Source organism: Haliotis cracherodii, unplaced genomic scaffold (assembly GCF_022045235.1).
Source record: "Haliotis cracherodii isolate W230 unplaced genomic scaffold, xgHalCrac1.p SCAF_2, whole genome shotgun sequence".
Taxonomy (NCBI): domain Eukaryota; kingdom Metazoa; phylum Mollusca; class Gastropoda; order Lepetellida; family Haliotidae; genus Haliotis; species Haliotis cracherodii.
The window spans coordinates 71165970-71179157 of record NW_027266275.1 but is presented as its reverse complement, the minus strand read 5'-3'; the positions used below and the strand labels follow the sequence as shown (position 1 = coordinate 71179157).

Here is a 13188-nt window from a genome sequence, read left to right as displayed (position 1 = left end):
TTTTTTTTGTATCATTTCAGGCTGTCAGCATAAACTACGAAATTTACAATCTTTCAACTCTGTTTTTTTCTCTCACCAAAATTATATTCTAATAAGAGCCCCCTATTTTAATTTTGAGAGCACCCCGGGCGCTTATTATGTTGAATATGGTAACTGGAATACTGTTCAAACTGATGTTAAACACAACTCACTCACTTACTTACTCTAGCAGTAGTCTATCCAGTGTATCTGTCATGGGATAGCCTAGATAGTATATAAACCTAGCAGGTATTTTGTGTACCAGGGGTAGCCTAGCCAATGCGTTGTGTACCAGGGATAGTCTAGCCAGTATGTGGAGTACCAGGGGTAGCCTAGCCAGTATGTGGTGTACCAAGGGTAGCCTAGCCAGTACGTGGTGTACCAGGGATAGCCTAGTCAGTATGTAGTGTACCAGGGATAGATAGCCTAGCCAGTACGTGGTGTAGCAGTTGTAGTATAGCCAGTGTGTTGTGTACCAGGGATAGCCTAGCCTGTACGTGGTGTACCAGGGGTAGCCTAGCCAGTGTGTTGTGTACCAGGGGTAACCTAGCCATTGTGTTGTGCACCAGGGATAGCCTAGCCAGTATGTGGTGTACCAGGGATAGCCTAGCCAGTGTGTTGTGTACCAGGGGTAGCCTAGCCAGTATGTGGTGTACCAGGGATAGCCTAGCCAGTGTGTTGTGTACCAGGGGTAACCTAGCCAGTATGTGGTGTACCAGGGATAGCCTAGCCAGTACGTGGTGTACCAGGGATAGCCTAGCCAGTATGTAGTGTACCAGGGGTAGCCTAGCCAGTGTGTTGTGTACCAGGTATAGCCTAGCCAGTGTGTTGTGTACCAGGGATAGCCTAGCCAGTGTGTTGTGTACCAGGGATAGCCTAGCCAGTATGTAGTATACCAGGGGTAGCCTAGCCAGTGTGTTGTGTACCAGGTATAGCCTAGCCAGTGTGTTGTGTACCAGGGATAGCCTAGCCAGTGTGTTGTGTACCAGGGATAGCCTAGCCAATGTGTTGTGTACCAGGGATAGCCTAGCCAGTATGTGGTGTACCAGGGGTAGCCTAGCCAGTGTGTTGTGTACCAGGGGTAGCCTAGCCAGTGTGTTGTGTACCAGGGGTAGCCTAGCGAGTGTGTTGTGTACCAGGGGTAGCCTAGCCAGTGTGTTGTGTAGCAGTTGTAGCCTAGCCAGTGTGTTGTGTACCAGGGGTAGCCTAGCCAGTGTGTTGTGTACCAGGGGTAGCCTAGCCAGTGTGTGGTGTACCAGGGGTAGCCTAGCCAGTGTGTTGTGTACCAGGGATAGCCTAGCCAGTGTGTTGTGTACCAGGGGTAGCCTAGCCAATGTGTTGTGTACCAGGGGTAGCCTAGCCAATGTGTTGTGTACCAGGGATAGCCTAGCCAGTATGTGGTGTACCAGGGGTAGCCTAGCCAGTATGTTGTGTACCAGGGATAGATAGCCTAGCCAGTATGTGGTGTACCAGGGATAGCCAAGCCAGTATGTGGAGTACCAGGGATAGCCTAGCCAGTATGTAGTGTACCAGGGGTAGCCTAGCCAGTGTGTTGTGTACCAGGGATAGATAGCCTAGCCAGTACGTGGTGTAGCAGTTGTAGTCTAGCCAGTATGTTGTGTACCAGGGATAGATAGCCTAGCCAGTACGTGGTGTAGCAGTTGTAGTCTAGCCAGTATGTTGTGTACCAGGGATAGATGGCCAATGTGTTGTGTACCAGGGATAGATGGCCAATGTGTTGTGTTCCAGGGATAGCCTAGCCAGTATGTTGTGTACCAGGGATAGATAGTCTAGCCAGTATGTGGTGTAGCAGTTGTAGTCTAGCCAGTATGTTGTCCCATGGCCTACCATGTTGTGTATTTTTCTGCAGATGATCAATGATATGGGGGACACGCAGGCAGAGCTCATCAGGAACCTGCTAGCCTACCAGCGGGTGAGTCTAGAGAGCTGCACACCTCTCGACACTATCTCAATATTGTACAGTCTCAAAAGTAGCAACTCAGGACCGCTTTTGTCAATATTTCAACACAAGCAATGTTCTCATTTCATCACGTGACAAAGATTTGAAAGGTTTGAAAAAGCAAATGTAGTTGTTTATTATCCTGAAGACACTTCACAAAATATTAAATAGACTGTCACTTGTTGCAGCAAACATGGGCAGCATATTTGTGTTGTCAAGGAGCAGCTAGATGGCAGTACTGCCCCGATCTCCTCCAGTTCATCGGCAAGATCATCATGTATCTCCTCCAGGACCAAGCCATGCTACTGTATAATGGTGAGAAACATCACTGTAGTGGACATCAGGCTTCATGCTGCTGTATCATCAATATCAGGATTTAATGTAATTCATTCACGCTACAATATCAATAATCATCATCATATGGAAAGTTGAAAACTGTTTGGTTAAAACAGGTTAAAATAGTTGTCAGTAGCATGTGTTGGTTCTTTCTGCAGATAAGAAGTACCTGGTAGATGTGACAAGGCCTTCTATGTCATGGTTGGGCGATCCTGGTACCATCAAACCACTAATGAAGAGGATCACTCAGGATGGTATGTAGACAAATCACACTTTGAGACCGACACCCTTCTCTGGACACCAGAGACCGACACCCTTCCCTAGACACCAGAGACTGACAGCCTCCCCTAGACACCAGAGACTGACACCCTTCCCTTGACACCAGAGGCTGACACCCTCCCCTGGACACCAGAGGCTGACACCCTCCCCTGGACACCAGAGATTGTCACCCTCCTCTAGACACCAGAGACTGACACCCTTTCCTGGACATGAGAGACTGACACCCTTTCCTGGACACCAGAGACTGACACCCTCCCTTAGACACCAGAGACTGACACCCTGCCCTTGACACGAGAGACTGACGCCCTTCCCTGGACACCAGAGACCGACACCCTGCCCTGGACACCAGAGACCGACACCCTACCCTAGACACCAGAGACTGACACCCTCCCCTTGACACCAGAGACCGACACCCTCCCCTGGACACCAGAGACTGACACCCTGCCCTGGACATCAGTGACCGACACCCTTCCCTGGACACCAGAGACCGACACCCTCCCCTGGACACCAGAGACCGACACCCTCCCCTAGACACCAGAGACTGACACCCTCCCCTTGACACCAGAGACTGACACCCTCCCCTGGACACCAGAGACTGACACCCTTTCCTGGACATCAGAGACTGACACCCTTCCCTGGACATCAGAGACTGACACCCTTCCCTGGACACCAGAGACTGACACCCTCCCCTAGACACCAGAGACTGACACCCTCCCCTGGACACCAGAGACTGACACCCTTTCCTTGACACCAGAGACTGACTCCCTCCCTTAGACACCAGAGATTGTCACCCTTCTCTGGACACCAGAGACTGACACCCTTCCCTGGACACCAGAGACTGACAGCCTCCTCTGGACACCAGAGACTGACACCCTCCCCTGGACACCAGAGACTGACACCCTGCCCTGGACACCAGAGACTGACACCCTTCCCTGGACACCAGAGACCGACACCCTCCCCTGGACACCAGAGACCGACACCCTCTCCTGGACACCAGAGACCGACTCCCTTCCCTGGACACCAGAGACCAACACCCTTCCCTGGACACCAGAGACTGACACCCTTCCCTGGACACCAGAGACCGACACCCTCCCCTGGACACCAGAGACCGACACCCTCTCCTGGACACCAGAGACCGACTCCCTTCCCTGGACACCAGAGACCAACACCCTTCCCTGGACACCAGAGACTGACACCCTTCCCTGGACACCAGAGACTATCACCCTCCCCTTGACACCAGAGACTGACACCCTTCCCTGGACACCCGAGACTGACAGCCTTCCCTTGACACCAGAGACTGACACACAGAAGAACAAGCAACAGCCTGACTTATTGTGTATGTGAATAAGGTTTCTTTTTTGTTGAAATGAAACCCCATAAAATATAGAATTCATTTTCCCAGAACTAATATGTTTCCTGCTGTTGTTCAGGCCTTCAGATGCAAAGAGAAGGTATGTAGCTTGCTTCCTCTTCATGTTCATCATCTGTAGTGTCTATTGTTGTTCATTAACATGTGATTAACACTTGTTGTAACTCACGTGGACTTCCTGAAGAATTTCTGGAGTGAAATTGACAAATTATACCAAACAGAACATGGTGTTGATCAAGTAGTATAGCAGGATCAGGTTCTCGCGTTATAACCTGTGTCACACGTTGATCATTGTGTTGACTCAACTCACATATTGATCATTGTGTTAACCTCAACTGACATGTTGATCATTGTGTTAACCTCAACAGACATGTTGATCATTGTGTTAACTCAACTGACATGTTGATCATTGTGTTAACTCAACTGACATGTTGATCATTGTGTTGACTCAACTCACATGTTGATCATTATGTAAACAACTCACATATTGATCATTATGTTAACTCACACACAGATCATTGTGTTAACTCAACTTACGCACTGATCATTGTGTTAACCTAACTCCAATGTGTTGTGTGCCACTAGATACTAGAGACTTCATATCTCATATATCCTATATATATTTTTAGTATATTTGTTAGTATATATGTTTAGCTGTAGCTTATTTGTCCTTGTCTATCATCCTTTGTGAACATCTCCGACAAAACCAATGCAGTGAGGAAACTAGACCTGCATGTTGCCAGAAGTTCAATAGCATGGCTTCCATATCTGTGTTGTAAACCTAGTTATAGCGGCTGCTGTTACACATGTAATGCAAACTCTATACAATATACTAGGGCAGTGTATTGACAAAAACATAATTGAATTGCGGTATTTTGTGATACAGGTATTGTTAAAGTGTTTGACAGTATACAAGTAATACCATGCGGTCCTACTGTTAACAGAAATCGTTTTTAAAATACTCCATGTGGTTGTTGAAGTAGAAACTTTGTGATAAGGAAATTTGGCAGTTGGTTATAGCAGCAGTGTTATAAAATATTACATGTTACATACATTATGAGAATTAAGAAACATTTTTAAAATATAGTTTATTTCTTCTTAGTATGTATGCAGAAAATATTTGAATTCCAATGGTGACAGTTGATATGACTTTTATGACAGAAAATTGACTGCGTTACAAGGTAAGCCTTAATGCCATGTTCGTGATTGACACAAGCTGTGATATCACAAAAACTTGACTTGCCTTGTTACGTGTCATCGCAAGTACAACTGCAAACATCTGGTAGCATAGTGACACCCCTCCCTTGTCATAATACTCAGGATAACATCTGAAAACTAATTCATGACAGTTTCATATTTTTTTGGCACTGGCTTGCTTTTACGAGGCTGCAAAGTTGAATGTAGACATGTGCTGTCATTTCTTTGGTTGTTGACTTCAAGCTCCTGACTGTCAGAAGTCCTGCCCCGAGACAGTGACATTGTGGGTAAGAGGTGGGGATGAGGAGGTCACCTCTGAAACAAAGATGTTTGGGAATGAGTGCAGGATGTTTAACATCATAGGCTAGAAATTTGGATAAATGAGGATGACCACCAATAAGAAATGTTGGTTTATTCTGCTACTTCTATCCAGCTGAGGGCCACATCAGCCACAGAAGCAAACTCAAGGTCAGGGAAACATTTGAGTTCACCAACCCTGAGAAGCACTTGTTCCTGTGGGCTATCCTCTTCAACAGGCGGCAGATGGCACACCTCTTCTGGAAGCTGGGCAAAGATCATCTCAGTGAGTTGAACACATCAAGTCTTTGTATATCACCTCAGTGGGTTGAATACTTCAAGTCTTTGTAGATTACCTCAATAGTTTGAACACATCAAGTCTTTTTAGATCACCTCAATAGGTTGAACACATCAAGTCTTTGTAGATCACCTCAGTGGGTTGAACACATCAAGTCTTTGTAGATCACCTCAGTGGGTTGAATACCTCAAGCCTTTGTAGATCACCTCAATAGTTTGAACACATCAAGTCTTTGTAGATCACCTCAGTGAGTTGAACACATCAAGTCTTTGTAGATCACCTCAGTAGGTTGAATACCTCAAATCTTTGTGTAGATCCCCTCAATTGGTTGAACATCTCAAATCTTTGTGAAGATCCCCTCAATTGGTTGAACATCTCAAATCTTTGTGAAGATCACCTCAGTAAGTTGAACACCTCAAGGCTAATATCAAATGCTTGCAGCATCAGGTCTGGTGGCTTCTTCCCTCCTCAAGACGATGTCCGATGTCGCAGAGGACGATGAGGAGCTGGAGATGAGTGCTGACCTCCTGGACCATGCAGTGTGAGTAGGTCACCTCCTGTTGCTAGGTTACCTCCTGGACCATGCAGTGTGAGTAGGTCACCTCCTGTTGCTAGGTTACCTCCTGGACCATGCAGTGTGAGTAGGTCACCTCCTGTTGCTAGGTTACCTCCTGGACCATGCAGTGTGAGTAGGTCACCTCCTGTTGCTAGGTTACCTCCTGGACCATGCAGTGGTGAGTAGGTCACTTCCTTTTGCTAGGGTACCTAACTCCCCTAGAAACAGCTATTGTTTGTGTGCCAGATTTGCTGTTGTAGTGTTCTTAGAAGACGACTGTCCAGAATGATACTGTTCATTGGTCTCCTGAGTATATGAACAGAGAGAATCGACAGATTTATCTCACACATGGGTACTAGCGGCTAGGGGATTAAAGGATTGAATCCTTGGTTAGGATAAACTGACACACTTACGACAAGGTATCTCCTGGCAGCTGGAATTGTCAGCGCATTGTTTCACTCTTATTGCATCTGTATATCCCTGCTGCAGAATGTGGAGGTGTAAGATCGTCTTCCTTGTTTTGCAGCCATTTTGAAAAGCAGTCTTTTGATGTGCTGTCTGAATGTTATGGTCGAGACAAACGCCAAACCCATACACTGTTGGTGTGCGAGCAGTTGCAGTGGGGTAAGACTACTTTGTTCAAGCTGGCTGACGCCCACACCCTGATGGACTTTGCCGAACACAGTGCATGTCAGACCAAGCTGAACGACATCTGGAAGGGGAGGATGGCACTGTACACCCCCGAGTGGAAGGTACACAACATATTTACACCCCTGAATGGAAGGTACACAACACATTTACACCCCCGAGTGGAAGGTACACAACATATTTACACCCCCGAGTGGAGGGTACATAACATATTTACACCCCTGAATGGAAGGTACACAACATATTTACTCCCCTTAATGGAAGGTACACAACATATTTACACCCCCGAGTGGAAGGTACACAGCATATTTACACTCCTGAGTGGAAGGTACACAACATATTTACACCCCCGAACGGAAGGTACACAACATATTTACATCCCCGAGTGGAAGGTACACAACATATTTACACCCCTGAGTGGAAGGTACACAACATATTTACACCCCTGAATGCAAGGTACACAACATATTTACATCCCCGAGTGGAAGGTACACAACATATTTACTCCCTTGAGTGGAAGGTACACAACATATTTACACTCCCTGAGTGAAAGGTACACAACAAATTTACACTCCCGAGTGGAAGGTACACAACTTATTTACACTCCCTGAGTGAAAGGTAGACAACACATTTACACTCCCGAGTGGAAGGTACACAACATATTTACACTCCTGAGGGGAAGGTACACAACATATTTACACCCCTGAGTGGAAGGTACACAACATAATCACACCTCCGAGTGGAAGGTACACAAAATATTTACATCCCTGAGTGGAAGGTACACAACACATTTACACTCCCGAGTGGAAGGTACACAACATACTTACACCCCTGAGTGGAAGATACACAACATATTTACACCTACGAGTGGAAGGTACACAACATATTTACACCCCCGAGTGGAAGATACACAACATACATCCATGTTATATTTGGAACTCTAGCTAAGCATTTACTGCTGACGGGCATACTTCCATTCATTCAATCACTAACTTACAGAAAATAAAGTTTGCTTCTCTTTTCTCTTTTGCAGATCATTATAACAATCATACTTCCAATCCTGCTACCATTCATCAAGTTTACCAGCAACAACTCCCTCGTGGACATGTTGGAGGGGAATGACAGTGATGATGAGGAGCTAATGGATGACAGTCAGTCTCCAGGGCACACGGCAGGACATACAGCCGAGAGCCCCAGCAAGGCGAACCAGGTGGAGCCAGGCACTGACGATGCGGAGTACACACCGGCGAAGTCACGGAGGAAGAGGAAACATAAGAAGAGGAAGCTCTACTCGGTCAACCTCATGGACTTCAGCCGCTCCAGCATCAACATCTTCACAGCCATCTTCTACTTCTATGCTGCACCAGTCACCAAGTTCTACTGTAATGTGGTACGTCTCCTGACTGGATCTCAGTGTTGTGGCTGTTGTGTTATTGTCAGGACCTCTATACAGTTGTGCTACTGTTAGGATCTTAGTACTGTTGTGTTATTATCAGGACCTCAATACTGTTGTTCTATTGTTAGGATCTTAGTACTGTTGGGTTATTGTTAGGATCTTAGTACTGTTGTGTTATTGTTAGGATCTTAGAACTGTTGTGTTATTGTCAGGACCTCAATACTGTTGTGTTATTGTTAGAATCTTAGTACTGTTGTGTTATTGTCAGGACCTCAATACTGTTGTGCTATTGTTAGGATCTTAGTACTGTTGTGTTATTGTCAGGACCTCAATACTGTTGTGCTATTGTTAGGATCTTAGTACTGTTGTGTTATTGTCAGGACCTCAATACTGTTGTGCTATTGTTAGGATCTTAGTACTGTTGTGTTATTGTCAGGACATCAATACTGTTGTGCTATTGTTAGGATCTTAGTACTGTTGTGTTATTGTCAGGACCTCAATACTGTGACTGTTGTGTTATTGTCAGGATGTTTTAGTTCTGTGGTTCTTGTGTTGGTGTCAGCTGCTGTACTCTCTGTGCTGTTTTTTCAGGGGTCTTACATCGGCTTTCTGTGCATCTTCAGCTATTTTGTACTAATTGACCTTCGACCTAGTACCGAGGCTGACTCTCCCTCAGTGTATGAGATTGTGACCTGGGTGTGGCTCGTCACCATGTTGCTGGAGGAGTGCAGACAGGTGAGTCAGACAGATGAATGAGACAGGTGAGTCAGATAAGTGAGACAGACAGGTGAATCAGACGGGTAAGTCAGACAGGTGAAGCAGACAGGTGAGACAGACAAGGGAGTCAGACAGGTGAGTCAGACAGGTGACTCAGACAGGTGTGTCAGACATGTGACTCAGACAGATGAGACAGGCAGGTGAGACAGACAGGTGACTCAGACAGGTGAATCAGACAGGTGTGTCAGACAGGTGTGTCAGACAGGTGACTCAGACAGGTGAGACAGACAGGTGACTCAGACAGGTGTGTCAGACAGGTGACTCAGACAGGTGACTCAGACAGGTGACTCAGACAGGTGAGACAGACAGGTGTGTCAGACAGGTGACTCAGACAGGTCAGACAGGTGACTCAGACAGGTGTGTCAGACAGGTGAGACAGACAGGTGAATCAGACAGGTGAGACAGACAGGTGTGCCAGACAGGTGAGACAGACAAGTCAGATAACTGAGTTAGACAAGTGATTCAAATCCTATTGCTTTCAGACGTTGGATGTTGTCAGGGCCTGAGCTGGGTAGATTAGTCAAACAGTTTGAAGATGGATATTTCCTTAATGATGATCCAGATCTTCCCATCACCTTGAGAAAATACTTCCCACATACAGGAAATACAGGACTCATTTCAAAAGCAGGTCAAGAGCCATTCAGATACCATCAGACAAATGTTAAGTCCATTCTTGGATGATTTTGGCGACCTTGTTACTCTTGACAGCCGAAACTACATGTGAGAATCAGATTGAACCCCAATAAACACACTGGAGGATGGTGGATAGAAGCGGTAAAATGGTAATTGAAGATGGGACAGAGTCCCATAAACCCCTGCTGATAACTCTGCCACTGTTCCACTTTCTATACAGCAAGCCAACTTCTTAATGTGGACAAAGGAGAAAAGTTCTTCAAAACAATGTAGAACTTTTCAGTACGCTTCATGTGGCAATGCAGAACCATTAGAGAGACTTGAAGGAATTCTTTGCTCATGAAATTCAGGCATTCCTGCCTTCTCTCTGATTTTGTCTAACTTTGGTTGCCCAGTGCAAAGTCGGACCTTCTTAGATGCTTTAAACAGCCATACCAACAAGAACCACCAGCTTCTTAGGAATGCAAAATTCTGGATGGAGCAGTTCTTGTCCATTCTTTGCGTACTGCAGGAATTCACACCTTTGATGATTTTAGTGAGAGTTTTCATTCCATATCTCATTGGTCAGCTTCAGCATGCAAGTAGACAGGACATTGTGTGCATCAGCAGGTATCCCATCAGGCAAAGATGCCAGTCAAGTGGATGGATGTCCTGTGTGATTCTCAGAATAAGGAGGAAGTATTTGACTTTTTTGCCTCCAGGGTTGCGAAATACCCATGATTAGAGGACAAAGCTGTCTATATCAGGAGCAGCTGTGAAATCCAAGGGCAAGGGTTCTCTCTCTCCCATGTCAAATTGCAATCACAGGGAAGCAGACACAATGGGGCGACTCCACTACAGATACTAACAATGGATGCTGATGTTTTGGACATCCTTACTGGAAAGTTTCATGACCTGATTGTGCTTCGACCCCAAGCAGATTTATGGGTTGCCTTTGAAATGGGAAAGAACTTTCACATCAATTACATTTGTAACAATTTGGGAGAGCTTCATTCTCGTGCTTTACCAGTGTTTCTTACCTCTTCAGGGTGTGACACAGCATCACCCATTGTTGGGAAGGTAAAAGTCAGGCTGGCAAGCAGGCAGGCTCTAGATGAAGTCATAGAAATGTTTGTGCAACTAGCTCACCATCCATTTCAAGTGCTGAACATAGATTCTGGTCACTTTCAAATGCTTGACCCTTTTTCTGTTGTCATGTTACACAAGTCAAGATCCGCGACAATCACTCAATTAGCTCACAAAGGATCTTCTGCCACAATAATGGACCAGTGGACAAGCTTCCTCCAACTCAAGGAGCCTTGCTACAACATATCCACTGTTCCATCTATCAAGCAGCAACACCGGCATCTGTCTCTCCCGTAGTTTGTAGAATTTAATCGAATTTGTCTTTATTTGACATTTTCTTTTTCTTTCATCTCTTAATGGAAAATAGAATCAGGCAATCATTCAGAGTATGGAAAGACCTTTCATTTGATATGTAACATGTCATAGGTCTGAGTAAGATTAATCTTTTCACTAATTTTTACATTGCTGTAAAGTGATTTGATGTTCATATTGGAATTTAGTTCCAACCAGAAGTACCAAATATATTTTATGTGACTCCTATCCCAAAACTAATCAGTATGGGTGGCTGTATCTGTGCGCCAAATTTGGTGCTTGTATCCACCTTGTACCAATAATCTGGCTAAGCCCCGTTGACCACAGTTCAAGGCTATAATACATCACAGTAATATAATAATAGACAGTCATACTATGTCACCAACTTTAAGCTTGAAATGTTACCTCATTATGTTCCTAGGTTTAGATAAAGCCACTTTTCTTTAAGTTTGTACATACCCTTTCTATGTTTTCAAGCTTCTCTTAGTGGAAGGTGATCATGGAGTCAGAGAAAGATCTGCTTGCTGACGCATTGCATGATACTGTTGCAGATCTTCATCCGTGACCAGCGGTCAGTTCGGTACAAGATTCAGAACTGGTTTAGTAACATCTGGAACCGGTTTGACCTCCTGATCTACACTCTGTTCATTATCTCCATCGTTCTGCGCTACAACCTGTTCACCTCCAGCTTTGTGTGGGCGCGCATGTCCTACAGCATCACCCTCGCCTTCTACTATCTCAGGTTCATGCAGTTCTTCTTCGCAGCTAAAAACATGGGGCCCAAAGTCATCATGATCAGGAAAATGGTGAGTTGACGAAAGGTAAAACTCACTGAGGCATAAATGTACAACGTCTGAGTCATATGGGTAGATGATTCAGAAAGTTATTCATATTTCTATTTAGATTCATTTCATCCAGTCAGTTGGTTATGGTGGCTAGATATGATTGGCTGTGAGGTTGTGCTGTGTAGACGTGTTCTGTAAAAGTGTTGTGTAAAAGCGTGATGAAGGACCGTGATGTGGAACTGTTCCATGCCGGCTAGTCTGTCTCCCAGATGCTAGAGAATAAACTATGAAAGGAGTCCAACTCAAATCTAGAATCATTTAGCAAGTCTAGATTGCCTCAGCCCTGAAATTAAAGATTGATCTGGGCTCTATTGGATTTATTTTTATTTTGTAGATATATATATTTAAATAAGATAACTTTGTTTCTGGGACAACATGTCAGTGTACATGCCAGTGTTAGAGCATCATTGTGTGGGTCTCTCTGCAGTTGACAGACCTCCTGTTCTTCTTCTTCATCCTGCTGGTGTTTGTCCTGAGTTTCGGGGTCGCCTACCACACGAACCTGTACCCCAACCACATCCCCAGCTACAAGATCCTTATCAACGTGCTGTACCTGCCCTACTGGCAGATGTACGGCGAACTCTTCCTGGAACGGGTGCAAGGTGAGCTATACCATCACAACAGACTGCCTTATTATAGCAAGGTGAGCTATACCAACACAACAGACTGCCTTATTAAAGCAAGGTGAGCTATACCATCACAACAGACTGCCTTAGGGTGGCAAGATGAGCTATACCATCACAACAGACTGCATTAATATAGTAAGGTGAGCTATACCATCACAACAGACTGCCTTAGGGTGGCAAGATGAGCTATACCATCACCACAGCCTGGCTCAGAGTGGCAAGGTGAGCTATACCATCACAACAGCCTGGCTTAATAAAGCAAGGTGAGCTATACCATCACATCAGACTACCTTAGGATAGCAAGGTTAGTTATACCATCACAAATGATTGCTTTAGGATAGCAAGGTGAGTTATACCATTACAACAGCCTTGCTTAATATAGCAAGGTGAGCTATACCATCACAAATGATTGCTTTAGGATAGCAAGGTGAGTTATACCATCATAACAGCCTGCCTTATGATGACAAACTCACGAGCTATACCATCACTACAGCCTTAGGACAGTGAGGGGAGTCTTAGCAAGACGAGCACAACATACTCTCAGAGTATTCTTCGGTGGTGGACACTGAGATGACA

The 13188-nt window shown here is 45.2% G+C and overlaps 1 protein-coding gene across 3 annotated transcripts in view; it reads left to right on the top strand.

Annotated features, from left to right (window-relative positions):
* The window catches only part of LOC139469572 (transient receptor potential cation channel subfamily M member-like 2), a 40175-nt gene that overhangs the window by 16654 nt on the left and 10333 nt on the right, over positions 1-13188 (top strand). For 2 of the 3 annotated variants that reach the window (XM_071251771.1, XM_071251769.1), the window contains exons 13-23: positions 1889-1951; positions 2167-2293; positions 2473-2568; positions 4024-4044; positions 5593-5742; positions 6196-6295; positions 6837-7062; positions 7992-8348; positions 8946-9089; positions 11693-11947; positions 12414-12588. In XM_071251771.1, coding sequence (XP_071107872.1) covers positions 1889-1951; positions 2167-2293; positions 2473-2568; positions 4024-4044; positions 5593-5742; positions 6196-6295; positions 6837-7062; positions 7992-8348; positions 8946-9089; positions 11693-11947; positions 12414-12588 — 1714 coding nt within the window. The remainder of the gene's footprint in view (positions 1-1888; positions 1952-2166; positions 2294-2472; positions 2569-4023; positions 4045-5592; positions 5743-6195; positions 6296-6836; positions 7063-7991; positions 8349-8945; positions 9090-11692; positions 11948-12413; positions 12589-13188) is intronic. The other variant, XM_071251770.1, reaches the window with a different exon arrangement.